Below are 14,481 nucleotides of genomic sequence, written 5' to 3' on the forward strand. Positions count from 1 at the left end.
AGTTTTTAATTTTGATTGAGTCCAATTTATCTGTTTTTTCTTTTGTTGCTCCTGCTGTTAGTCCATATCTAACAATTCATTGCAAAACAAAACGACAGAAGAAAAAGCCACCAATAAAACTGAAGGAATTCCTTGCCTAATACAAGTTCTTGAAGATTTTCCATTTTCTTAGGGTTTTTGAATTTAGTCCCTATATTTAGGTTGTTGATCCATTTTAGTTAGTTTTTGAATATGGTATGAGGTAGAGGTTCAACTTCATTCTTTTGCATGTTAAAGTCCAGTTTTCCCAGCATCATATATTGAAGAGACTATTTTTCCTCCACTGAATGATCTTGGCACCGTCGTTGGAAATCATTTGGGTCTTCTTACAAACCAAACTTGAACCACATGCGCACCACCTCCCTCAGCGTGGCTGAAAGTGACCACTCTCCTTCTACCAGCAAGACAACATTCTCACAGTACTGCCAGCTGCTGAGTGAGACTTTGGGCTGCCATCCCGTGGCTACACCCAGGGAACTGGGAACAGCCAAGTGCTGCTCTAGAGCAAATATGCTGAGAAGCTGGCCATCATAGAAGAGATGGAAAAAGAGATCAGATCCACCTACGCAGGGAGCAAGAGTGCAATGAGAGTTTAAAACGAGGCATCAGTCGCACTAGAGGACTGATTTTGGGAGTACTTGACTGAAACAGAATGGAATGCCAGATCTTAGCTGCTTTGTTAACTTTGAAAGCATTCCTTCTTTTTACAAGATGAGAAGTTACAGTTCATCTCCCTGTTCAGATGAAACTTTTCAAAATGTTAACAGTTTGCTTTTATTTTCCCCCATTTCCCTTTCATGGTTCATTAGGCTTGGAACCTACTGACTTTAAGATTGAGAAAAGACTTTGCAGTTGATTAGGATTTGTGTTTTAAGTAGTTAGAAAGTACCTGGCTATTTTTGTTGTTGTTGTAAACATTAATTAAAAAATAATACATGGAAAAGTTACCTATCTTACATCAAACTGTAGTTTGCCACCAAGATACCAGTACCTCACTTTAATCTTCTCTTTTGAATGTGTTTATGTTACCTAAATTGTTCTTCTTTTTATAAGCTAATACATCTCTAAGGATTCTGTTTTTAGCAAATACTTTACTTAGTAGCCAGTTCCAGTTTGGCATGCAGTGTATATTCTGCTTAATATAACATTTTTGCTTAAGCATTTGTGTGACTATTATGCTTTGAAGTCAGGTAAAAAGTGCACAAGTTATAAATACAGAAGAGCAATCTATCATACTGAACAAGGACCCCCGAAAATTTTCATACTGAGACTGTATGTAGGTTTCAGTTTTGTATTTCCTGTAAGTTGATCATAATGTCTGGAAAAAAATCACTGAAGCTGTTTGCATCTTTGTATGTACTTATTACTTGATGTAATAAAGCTTATTTTCATTAACAAAACAAAAAAAAACAAACCAAAAAAAAAAAAACCAAACAAACAAAAAGAAAATTATTTGGCCATAGATGTGTGGGTTTATTTCTGGACTCTCATATATATTCCATTGGTATATGTGTCTGTCCTTATGCCATATTCACACTGTTTTGTCTTGTTTTTAAACTGTTTTGATTACTGTAGCTTTGTAAGTTTTTTTTATATTAAAAAAAATTTTTTTAGGAGGTACCCGGGATTGAACCTGGGACCTCATACCTGGGAAGCAGGCACTCAAGCACTGAGCTACACTTGCTCCCCTGTAGTTAAGTTTTGAAATCAGGAAGTGTGAGTCCTCCAACTCTGTTCTTTTTCAAAATTATTTTGACTATTTGAGGTCCCTTGCAATTTCATATGAATTTAAGAATCAGCTTTTCCATTTTTGTAAAAAAGACTGCTGGAATTTTGATAGGGATGGCAATGAGTTTGTAGATTGCTTTGGTATTTTTATACAGTTCCATGGTATTCCAGTGTGTAGATGTACCATAGTTTATTCAACTAGTGTCCTTGGATGCACATTGCTATTTCAAATAATGCCACATTGAATAACTCTGTATGTGGTATTTTCAAAAGGGAAAATTCCTAAAAGTGGGGTTGATGCCTCAAAGAGTAAATATACATGAAATTTTAGTAGATATTTCCAAATTCTTTTTTATAGGGCTTGTCCCATTTTACCCTCCTCTGAACTGTGTTTGAGAGTGTCTGTTTCCTCATAGCCTCGCCAGCAGACTGTGTTGCCAAGCTTTTGAATTTTTGCCACTCTGATATATGAGAAATGGCATCTCAGTGTGGTTTTTATTTGTATTTCTCTTATGCATGAGGTTGAGTCTCTTTCCATAAAGCTAATAGCTGTTTATATATCTTTCAGTGGGCATTGTCTGTTCCTGTTTATTGCCCCTTTTTCTTTTGGCCTTTTGGGCTCTCTTTTATTTTAAGAGAAAGATTGGTCCTTTAGTTGTGTTATATATTATAAATATTTTCTCCTAAGTGGTCTTTTAAATGATTTATGGTATAGCTGAATATATCAGTCTTTTCTTTTATTGCAAATGGGTTTTTGATCGTAGTTAGAAAGACTTTTCCCACACCCAGGTTATAAAAGAATTTGCCTGTGGTGTGTGTGTGTGTGTGTGTGTGTGTGTGTGTGTACTTATAGTTTCATTTTTCTTTTCTATTTATATTTCTGACCCATTCGCTGTTTATTCTGGTTTACTTTCTTCCAAATGGGTAGCCAAAGCCAATTTTTCCCCAGTGATATGAAATACCACCTTTATTATATGCTAATATATACTTACATCCATCAGTAATTGGGTCTTTTTTTTCTTGGACCTGATTTTCTATTTTATCTGACATCTATTCATATGTCACTACCATATTATTATTATTATTTTTTTAAAGATTTATTTATTTATTTAATTTCCCCCCTCCCCTGGTTGTCTGTTCTTGGTGTCTATTTGCTGCGTCTTGTTTCTTTGTCCGCTTCTGTTGTTGTCAGCCGCACGGGAAGTGTGGGCGGCGCCATTCCTGGGCAGGCTGCACTTTCTTTTCACGCTGGGCGGCTTTCCTCACGGGCGCACTCCTTGCGCGTGGGGCTCCCCCACGCGGGGGACACCCTTGCGTGGCAGGGCACTCCTTGCGCGCATCAGCGCTGCACATGGCCAGCTCCACACGGGTCAAGGAGGCCCGGGGTTTGAACCCTACCATATTATTTTAATCGTCCTAGGTTTTTTGAGTTAGAGACTGCTCTGAGATGAATTGGAGAGCTAGAGTAGAGTTGACAATTTTAGAAAATGTAGGTGATTTACATGTGGCCATAAATGAAAACATATGGTAAAAATGTTCTGTAATGAGCAAATGTCTCTGTACTATTTAGTGTTGATACAGCATTTGTGTCTGGTTACTGTTCCTCATAAAATGGAAAATAGGATGCTATAGTATCATAACTGGTAGCCCCATTTCTTTAAAATTCCTTTTCCTGTCAGATTCCAGTATAGAGCTGAAGAGATGACCTCATGAATACTCGGCTGATCCCTTAGTTCCAGATTAGTTTTGTCTTTTTATGTCCAAGGGGAAATAAAAACGCCAACCCTATCCCCCTTTTTAAAGCTTTTTATTCACACTAACACGTAGCAATTAAACAATCACAGTTAATCATTCATCCCGATATTTAACTGGTATTACATTGCTTGTTTTCATTTTTAAAATCTTTTTATTTTGAAATACTTTCAAATTTGCAAGACAGTTACAAAAATAATACAAACCCCATGCAGAGAATTTGTACATGCTTCTGACCCCCTAGAGCCCTGATCACCAATTTTTACATTTTGCCCTAATTGACTATATCATTCTATCTATCTGTCCATCAGTTCATGTCCATCAGTTGAACACTTAATACTGCAATGTATATATCCTAAGAAGGAAGATAATTTTTAACAACTTTTTAATTGTAGTAACATATGTATAACTCAAAACTTCCCATTTTTTCCTCTTTTAAGTATAGAATTGAGTAGTGTTAATTAATATTCTAATTGCAATGCTAAGCTGATAAAATTTCCCTGTTCTTAAAAAAATGGACTTCTTTTCTTAGATGCTAGAAATGACACAAGAGAAAAAATAGAATAAAAGTGTTCAGACAGTGTAAAGAAAGGCACATAGTATATTTTTATACCATCTTTGGAATCAAAGATGATGTGAATTAGATGTGGGATTTAAGTTTGCAAAATGAAATATAACTTTTCTTGTTTTATTTGTCTCATAAAGTCTTTAATATGTTGGGATCAAATATCAAGTGCCTGTCATGGGAAAACCATAATAAATCTTGCTTAAAATTGGAAAAAAAAAAAAAAAAAAAAAACATTCACAATGTTGTACTACCATCACCCCAAACAGAAACTCTGTATCCATTAAGCAATAACTTCCAATTCCTTCACCCCCCCACCCCCCGGTAATTTGTAATTTACTTTCTGGTCTATCAATTTGCATATTCTGGGTATGTCATATAAATGGAATCATGGTAGTATCCTTACATGTCTGGCTTATTTCACTCAACATGTCTTCAAGGTTCATCCATGTTAGAGTATACATCCGAACTTCATTCCTTTTTATGACTGAATAATATATATACACATAAACACATACCACATTTTGTTTATCCATTTGACTGTTGATAGGCACTTGGATTGCTTCCATCTTTTGGCTCTTGTGAATACTGCTATAAATATTTTTGTGCACATATCTGTTCAAGTTGTTTTCAGTTCTTTTGGGTATGTACTTAGAAGTGAGATTGCCAGGTCATATGGTAATTCTATATACTTAACTTTCTGAGGAACTACAAAGCAGTTCTCCAAAGTAGCTGCACCATTTTACATTCCTACCAACAGTGTATGATATTCCTGTTTTTCTGTATCCTTGTTATTTCATCAGTTTTTGTAATACCATTTCAAGTCTGTTTGCCTGAATTAAGCTCATTTAAAGATTCTTCCCTCTATATCTTGTATAAAATTTAATTTTTTTGTATTTTGAATTCTTAAATTTTTTTCTTCTCAAATTCTTATATTCAGAGGCTTTTACGATTTTCATTTTGACTTTTCATGAGGCATATTTCTAAATAATGCATTTTCCAATAGGAAAAAATGATAAGGCATCTAACAAAAACAAGAGGAATGTAAAGAAGGCTGCAGTGACAAAACCAAATAATATCAAGTCAATGTTCATTGCAAGTGCTGGAAAGAAAACTGCAGATGTGAGTTTTATTGTTTTCTTATATTTTGTCTTTTACTGTGTGAAGTGAATTTAGAAATAGGTGTTCGGTACATATTTGAATGAGTAATATTTCACCAATTTCAGACACTAAGTTGGATATAGATTTCTAGGTGAATTTAGATGCCTCTGTGGTTGGAACTTTGGAGATAGAAAATAAAATTAGGGAAGCAGATGTGGCTCAAGCAGTTGGGCCTCTGCCTATCACATGGAAAGTCCCAGATTCGGATCCCAGTGCTTCCTAAAGCAGACAAGCAAGACAGTGAGCTTGTACAGTGGACTGACGTGGCATGCTGATGCAACAAGAAGACACAATGAGAAAATAGATACAGAACAAGCAGGGAGTGGATGTGGCTTAAGTGATTAGGTACCTCCCTTCCACATGGGAGGTCCCAGGTCAGTTCCCAGTGCCTCCTAAAAAGAAGACGAGCAGACAATGAGTGCAAACAAAAAAGGGGCAAGGGGGAGAAATAATAAAATCTTTTTATTAAAAAAGAAAATTAAACAGAAAAGGTGAATTGACAATACGTTTAGCTGTAATAAGCAGGAGATCATGGAACGAGGATGAAAAGAGGGAATGTGGGAAACGGACTTTGGCCCAGTGGTTAGGGCGTCCATCTACCACATGGGAGTCCGCGGTTCAAACCCCGGGCCTCCTTGACCCTTGTGGAGCTGGCCCACACACAGTGCTGATGCGCGCAAGGAGTGCTGTGCCACTAAGAGGTGTCCCCCGCCTAGGGGAGCCCCACGTGCAAGGAGTGCGCCCATAAGGAGAGCAGCCGAGCGTGAAAGAAAGTACAGCCTGCCCAGGAATGGCACCGCCCACACTTCCCGTGCCGCTGACGACAACAGAAGCGGACAAAGAAACAAGACGCAGCAAATAGACACAGAGAACAGACAACCGGGGGAGTGGGGGGGAATTAAATAAATAAAAATAAATCTTTAAAAAAAAAAAAAAGAAAAGAGGGAATGTGAGTATAGATTCAGAAGTTACAGAGAGGTGGTGGTTCACATCTGTGAACTGGCACTCAGTGAGGAATGAAGAGGCAAGGACTGACTGGTTAGAGTCTTCCTTTCACAGGCATTTGGTTTGAGTGAAAATTTTAAGTGCAGGGCTTTCTCATTCTGCCTTCCTTTATTATTTCCAGAAAGATATAGACTTGTCCAAGGATGATCTGTTAGGTGACATTCTACAGGATCTGAACACTGAGGTAAGTAAATTTCTGGGAGTTCTAGACCATGTGAGGGACATAGGCTGAAGAGACAATTTAGTAATCATAAAAACAGACTTTTGCTGGAATTAAATAGCACACACACAACCACTACCCAAAACCCCACAAAAACTTTTCAAATTGGTTTCTTCTCACCATTTTTGGTGAGTAGCTTCCAGCTGTTATAAGCTCTGCGATTATGTAGGTAGAGTTGTGTGGGTGTTTGAAGTAGTAAGACTGCACACTGAAGTCAGTTCTGTGAATGCACACTGCTTGTGTTCAGTTGCCATAGTGTATGTTCCTTAAATAGATTGAAGCCTGTCAGTCTGCCCAATCAGGCATGAGATCCTTGTCTTGAATTCTGAGTGGGAGTGAAGGAAGAGTCAGTGAGCTGTCCCTGATAGAGCTCAAAGAGGCTTAGCTGCACTGTGAATTTGAAATTTGGCTCTTTTACATAAGGACTAAGCTCTCATTTGTCAGCATAATGCTTTCTAAGTGACCATTGATTAAAATGACTTATACCACCACCAAGTAACTCTGCCTTGGCAGTTTTTAAATGTCATATTCTGAAAAGATCAGTAAAAAGTATGTTTAGTTTTAAAAAGAAAAAAATTGGTGAGGGGTGGATTCAGTATCTGTTCTGGTTTTCTAGTGATTTTGTAGCATTGTTGCTATAGTAACTGCAGTGCATGAACATAGGTCTGTGGGGGGACTAGAGAAATAAAATAATGCTTTGCTTATTGGGCTTCAGTGGGAAAGGAAATGTACTTTTTCTGTCTCGTGGTAAACCAAGCATGGCAGTGAGTGTCTATATTACACTTCATTTTAGGCACCTCATATAACTCCACCACCTGTAATGATACCAAAGAAGAAAAGATCCATTGGAGCTTCACTGAATCCCTTCTCTCTGCACACCCCCAAGGTAAGTGTGTAGAAATAATCTTCATTCTTGATTTATATTATTTCTTAAAGTTTATTTTGTTGCTTTTCTGGTGAGGGAAATGCCTTTGATTTTGTCTTTATTTTGTTTTAAATTAGCACTCTCATTTCATTATATAGTTTCATGTATTTCAAAAATATGTTCATGTGCCTGCTTTTTTTTCAGAGTAAATTTTGTAGTAACTAGTATGTGTTTATTATAGGTATTACAACAGTACAAAATGTAATAATTTTCCTCTCAGAAACAAGTATTTTTTTATAAACCTATGTAACAGTAAAATAATTGAAGCCATTACATTAATAATACATACAATCTTTTTATAAATGGAAACTGTCATTATCTCTGGTCAGGTAAGACAGTTGCATATTTTTAGTATGCAGGCCCAACTGACTAAACATTTAAAAATGTTCCAGGCAGTTCCTTCAGGAAAAACTGCTTCCCCTGTCTCAAAGAAGGAACCTCCATTAACTCCTGTTCATCTTAAACATGCTGATTTTGCTGGTAAGTCTGATGTCAGACAGAAGTCCAGGGGTGTTGAACAGTTGCAAAGTGATGTCAAAAATGGAGGCTTTGTGAAGGAGGAAGTGGAGGAGGTTTTGAAGGCAAGCTGTGATGGCAAGTTTAATTGCGGAAGATTGGGTTCATAGCAGTAAAGTTTTAAAAAGTCAAATTTGTTCATTGGTCTTGAAATACAAATGTAGACTGGGAAAAGGTGTAGACTGCTATTTCAGTGTTGGGTAAACCTTTGTGCTCCATGCTTTTGGCATATTATGGGACTGTGTGATGATACCTACAGAAGGGATGGTGAAAATGAACTGTACAGAAGCCAAGGAGAAGTCAGGGACAATGGATTTTGAAGATGGCGACTTTGATGAGCCCATGGAAGCTGAGGAGGTGGATGTGGAGCCTGTGGCCGCCAAGAGTTGGGACCAACAGAGTGAGCCAGCAGAGGGGGTGAAACATGAGACAGATCCTGGGAAAGGGACCACATCATATTTGTAAGCACATTTTATGACTTTTTTGGCCAATAGCGCTATAATTATTCTGCTGAATTTTGAAAGATTTTTTAAAATGTGGTTTCTGCAGAGGAGGTTTTCTCCCAGATGTCTCTTGGGACATCAGTCAGGAAGATGAAAGCAGTTTCTCAGCTCAGGAAGTTCAAGTGGATTCCGGTCACCTCCCATTGGTACAAGGGGCAAATGAGGAACAAGTATTCCAGTTTTATTGGCTAGATGCTTACGAAGATCAGTACAACCAACCAGGTAATCATACATAAGCTAACTATATGCCTTTAACAGGGAATAGCACCTTTCCCTTAAATTCTTTAGGGATTGTAATTGGTACAGGGCCTGCCCTTACTTTTATGTGCTTAGTAAGACAGCAATACTCGTTCTCTGTAAGTACATAAGCCACTGTAATGGAAAGGAGCTGTGATGAGTAATCCTTAAAGATGCTTATTCCAAAAATCAGTTATATATGGTTTTAGAATGTGTTTTTTTTTCATTATCAAAACAATTTATTGAAGTATATCATTCTACATGAACATACATAAACAGTAAGTGTATAGTAAAAGTTGTGAACTTACAAAACGAACATGCATAGCATCATACAGGGTTCCTATACATCACTCCACCACCAACACCTTGCATTGTTGTGAAACATTTGTAACAAATTATGAAAGAGCATTGTCAAGGTATCACTATTAATACTAACTATAGTCCATATTTTACATTTGGTATATTTTTCTCCCACTCCACTGTACAATTTTTTTTGTTCATAAACCACATAATTTATCCTTAAAGATAAGTTATTCCAAAACTTAGTTATATGTGGTTTTAGGGTGTGAATTTTTTTTAACTTTATTTTTAAAGAAGTTTTAGATTACAGAAAAGTTACATTGAAAATATAGGGGATTCCCATATATCTCTCTCACATTTTCCCCTATTAATAACATCTTATATTAATGTGGTACATTTGTTATAGTTGATGAGGAAATATTGATGCATTGGTACTAACCATGGTCTATAGTTTACATGATGGTTTACACTTTGCACTATACACTTTTATAGATTTTGACAAAATGTACAGTGGCTTGTACCCATCAGTGCAATATTTTGTAGCTCACCACTGATGTATCTCAAGTAATAGGAATTTACTTTACTTCAAATGGAATCGGCCATTCCTTTATTCCTCTATTTAACAAACATTAATTGAACACCTATTGTGTGCCAGGCACTGAGATGGGGTGTACAAGCTGGACAAATTCCTTACCCTAATGGAACTTACATTGTAGTGCAGTGGTAGTAGGTGGGAGGAAATAGGCAATAAATAAGTTGATAAATGGTAAAAAGGAAATTAGCTGGGTGATAACATGGGGGATGGCCAGAGAAAGCCTGTCTGAGTAGATGAACTTGGTACTGAGGTCTGAGTGAGGCAGCCATGTGCAGAGCTGAGGGAAGAGCATTTTAGCTTAAGGAACCAATAGGTGCAAAGGCCTGGAGAGAGAAAGGAGGAGCCCTATTTTGGTCCTATCATAGTGATTAACTGTCAAGATTGGTATTCAGTGAAGTTGGAGAAAAAGGCAAGTGCCAGATAGTGAAGGGCCCTGCAAGACATATGAAGGAGTATGGATCTTACTCTAAGAGCATTGGGGAGGCTTTGGAGGGTTTTATTTTATTAATTAGTTTTATTGAAATATATTCACACACCATATAGTCTGTACAGAGTGTACAATCCATTGCTGTAATTATAATCACAAAGTTGTGTGTTCATCACCACAGTCTATTTCTGAATATTTTCATTATCCCAAAAAGAGATACCCCACACCCTTAATACCCCCCCCCATTATTTCCATTTAGCATTGGAGCACTAACTGTTTCAGTTGAAAGAATATTAAAAATATTACTTTTAACTGCAGTCCATGTATACATTAGTTCCATTTTCCCCATATACCATCCTATTGTTAACACCTTGTAATAGTGACATAGTTGTTCTAGTTCATGAAAGAACATTCTTATATTTGTACTATCAACCAGAGTCATTGTCCACAACAGTGTTCTCTGTGTTATACAGTTTCATTTTTGTTTGTATTTTAATTAGTAAAGGTGTAGGTTTACAGAAAAGTCACACAAAAAAATAGAACATTCTCATATGCCCTCCCTATTGTTGGCACTTTGCACCAGTGTGGTATTTTTGTTACAATTGAGGAAAGAATATTAAAATATTATAGTTCCTTCATTGCAATTGATGAAAAAATATTACAGTATTTGTTAACTATAGACCATAAATTCCATTGATTGTACTTTTTCCATATATCATCTTACTTTTAACATTTCATAATAATGGCATACTTTTTTTCCTGGTACATGGAAGAACATTCCTGTATTTGACCTGTCAAGCACATTCCTCAACCACCACCAAGTTCAGTATGTTATATAGACCCACGCTTATCTTCTAGCTTTCACTCTATTGACAATTGTAACCCTGGACTACTCCTTTAAGCCACTATTGCATCTATAAATTATCAGTGTTAATTATACTCACTATAAGGTGTTACCATTATCTCTACTTTTAATAGTCAGTCTTACTGAAACTTAGGTAGACATTAAACATCAGCTCCCCCTTCTCAACCCTCATTCTATCTCCTAGTAACTTACACTGTAGGTTTTAACTCCATGAGTTTATTCATTGCATTTAGTTCATATTAGTGAGACTATACAATATTTGCCCTTTTGTGTTTGACTTGTTTCACTCAACATAATGTCCTCAGTGTTCATCCATGCTATTATATGCGTCCTGACTTCATTCCTTATTACAGCTGAATAGTACTCTGTTTATTAATACACCCCATTTTGTTAATCCATTCATCAGTTGATGGATACTTGGGTTGTTTCCATCTTTTAGCAATTGTGAAAAATGTTGCTATGAACATCGGTGTGCAAATACCTGTTGTGTCCTTGCATTCATTTCTTCTGAATATATTCCTAGTAGTGGGATTATCAGATCGTATGGCAGTTTTATATTTAGCTTCCTGATAAACTGCGAAACTGTCCTTCACAGAGGCTGCACCATTCTACATTCCCACCAACAGTGAAGGAGTATTCCTATTTTTCCATGTCTTCCATTGGAGGTTTTGAGTACAGGGAATGGTGGGCACATAGTTAGGCTTACATTTTCATAGGAACACTGGTTTGTGTGGAGAAGTGTGTATGAGTGTGTGTGGCCTGGAGTTGAAAAGTGTGGATGCCCTGGAGATAAGTCAGTCCAGTGCGGGGATACTTGTTACTTGAACTAATGTGGCTGTAGAGGAGAGAAGTGAATGCTTGTGACGTGTATTTTGATATGGACTTGTTGATGGATTGCATGTCGGGTTTGAGGGAAAAGAAGAATGGGTGATGATTTCCAGGTCATCCTAATGAGCCAGTGTTATGAGTTCTTGGCTCACAAAAAGTTAGAAGGCTGTCCAGTTTCTTTCTGTGCCTCTTTGGACCCTTCTTCACTGTGGGACTGGGCATAACAAGGTCTCTCAAATGAATATAAAATGGAGTTTACACACTTAAACAGAGTTGCCTTTATCTAGATCCTTTTTGGATCTGAGGCAAATGCCAACTGTGGTTTCTGGAATCTGCATCCAGTGAAAATAGAGGGAGTATCTAGGTGTCAGTTAAGCAAGTGAATTAATAAGAAGAGTAAGTATTAACCATCAGACTTGAAAGCCAGATTTACCTTAAAGATAATCAGGCATTGGCTTTAACTGGAAAAATGTTCATGGTCTCATAGAAGAGAGACAGATGCATTATTATACTTCTATCTTATCAAATACATCTAAACTCCTGTAGAGCCATGTGAATAGCAAAGGACCATGTGTTAGCTTCTTAGGTAGAGCTATAATCAATCTTAGAAATGATACCTTATCTACTTTTTTCCCCCCTCCCCCCCCCTGCTGTTTTTTGCTATGTCCATTCGCTGCATGATCTTCTGTATCTATTTCTCTTTTTGTATTCTCTTCTCGTTTTTCTCCTCTAGGATTCACTGGGACTTGATCCTGGGGATCAAGATGTAGAGAGAGGTTCCCTGTCACTTGTGCCACCTCAGTTCCTGGTTTCTGTTGTGCCTTGCCTTGACTCTCCCCTTTGTCTCTCTTTTGTTGTGCCATCATCTTGCTGCGTGACTCACTTGTGAAGGCATTGGCTTGTATGGGCACTTGTGTGGGCACTCGGCTTGCCTCCCGGGCACTTGGCTTGCTGCCTGGGCACTTGGCATGCTTTCTTTACCAGGAGGCCCCAGGGATTGTACCTGGGTCCTCCTGTGTGGGTGGCCAAAGCCTAATCACTTGAGCCACATCCATTTCCCTCTTATGTACTTTAATTAGGGCTGGATGATTTGGTTAGACCCCCTCATCTCTTTGACTTCTTTGTTATTTACTGGTGGAAGACTGGCTGACAAGTATGATTTTATGAGGCTGAGCAAATTATTTCCATCCATTGCCTAAACCCAAGGCTGCCCCATTGTACGTCAGGGGACACCATTTTCATGTGGCCTCCCAGGAGCAAGCAGTGTGACTGGTGCTCCCTGGAGTTGTACAACATGAGGATCTACCCATACCAGTACTGCTCCCTGGGCTTTGCTTTTCCTGTTCAGTGTGTATTCCCTGTCACTGAATAGTGATGATGGCCCCATCAAATCAGAACCTGGGAGCCATCCTTGATCCTCACCCCACCCCGTTTCCCTCACTTCCCTCACCAAGTCATGTGAGTTGATTCCTCCTAAAACCTTATCTGCTTTCTCTTCACAACTACCACCATCAGTGAGCCCTCGATACCTACTTGTCAACTGAAATCATTATGCCAGCTACATGATTGATTTTCCAGCTGTCATCCTCCATGTTACTGCCAGCGTGATTGCTCAGAAGGGTAGATCTGACCTTGTCATTCCCTCGTTTAAAAAAAAAAATAGTCAGTGGCTCCCCACTGTCTACAGCATAAAGTCCAAGCTCCTTAGCAAGAGTTTAATACCTGCCATGTATAAATTTTATTTCCTAGAAATTGTTTGCCATACATATGTCCTTTTGTGCCTGTGTCCTTTGATTCATGGTGTTTTGTCTGATTAGAATTTCCTCATCTGGCTCTTTCTTAAAAATTCAGCCCAGGTGTCATCTCTTGGAAGTCTTCCCAAACTTCCAGACTAGATTAGGAGCTCTTTCCCTGTGACTGCCTTATACCGTTTCCCATCTTAGCATTTGTCATACTATTTTGAAATGGTCTGTTTCCATATTTTTCTTTCCCCAAAAGGCTGTAAGCACCTGCAGCTTATATTTCCAACATCCAGTACAATGCTGGGCACGTAGTAGGCGTTCAGTAAATGCTTGTTCTGTAGATGCATGTGAAAGGTTTTGGAGAAGCAGAGTTGTATTTGCTGCTATTAATGAATTTGCCTCCTGAAACCTTTGTAGTAGCGGGCTTAAGAATGGGTAACTCAAAGGTAAGATGGTGGCTCCAAGGTAAATATACACATAAAGCACCAGATGGCTAGCGGCAGTTGCCAAGGATAAAAACTTAAGAAACAACAAACCTTTCTTTCTTTTGTGAAAATGAGATCACTATTTCTACCTTTTGTTTACTGGTTGATTTTCTTATTAGTATACAGCGTGGTTTGCAGGGCAACGGTCTAGTGCTGCACTACTAGCTACATGTAGCTCTTTAAATTTAAGTGAATTGAAATTAAATAAATTTGAAAATTAAGTTTCTTGGTCACTAGTCACATTTTACTTGTGACTAGTAGCTACCATATTGGACAGCACAGATACAGAACAATTCTCTCATTCCAGAAATTTCTGTCTGACAGTGCTGGTCTATAGAAATAGGTATTGGAGTTTACGGTTGAGGCATTGAGGCCCTGCAATATTTGCAAAGCAACCAGTTTGCGATATGTGTTGTTAAATTCCCAATATTGACTATAGTCATGGATAGGCTTTTCAACCAAATTTGAGAAATGTTTTGTTGTTGAAAGAGGTCCTGATATGTTACTTATCTATCATCCAAATGCTATGGTAAAATAAAGTTTCTAATGCTGGAGAAGGCCTCAGACATCATCTAGTCTAGTTCTCAT

At 37.9% G+C, this 14,481-nt stretch overlaps 1 protein-coding gene across 1 annotated transcript in view; it reads left to right on the forward strand.

Moving 5' to 3' along the window:
* The window catches only part of POLA1 (DNA polymerase alpha 1, catalytic subunit), a 336,041-nt gene that overhangs the window by 20,526 nt on the left and 301,034 nt on the right, over positions 1 to 14,481 (forward strand). The window contains exons 5-10 of the mRNA XM_058291856.1: positions 5,091 to 5,206; positions 6,372 to 6,434; positions 7,264 to 7,356; positions 7,788 to 7,875; positions 8,171 to 8,372; positions 8,461 to 8,636. Coding sequence (XP_058147839.1) covers positions 5,091 to 5,206; positions 6,372 to 6,434; positions 7,264 to 7,356; positions 7,788 to 7,875; positions 8,171 to 8,372; positions 8,461 to 8,636 — 738 coding nt within the window. The remainder of the gene's footprint in view (positions 1 to 5,090; positions 5,207 to 6,371; positions 6,435 to 7,263; positions 7,357 to 7,787; positions 7,876 to 8,170; positions 8,373 to 8,460; positions 8,637 to 14,481) is intronic.

This window comes from Dasypus novemcinctus, chromosome X (assembly GCF_030445035.2).
Source record: "Dasypus novemcinctus isolate mDasNov1 chromosome X, mDasNov1.1.hap2, whole genome shotgun sequence".
Classification (NCBI taxonomy): domain Eukaryota; kingdom Metazoa; phylum Chordata; class Mammalia; order Cingulata; family Dasypodidae; genus Dasypus; species Dasypus novemcinctus.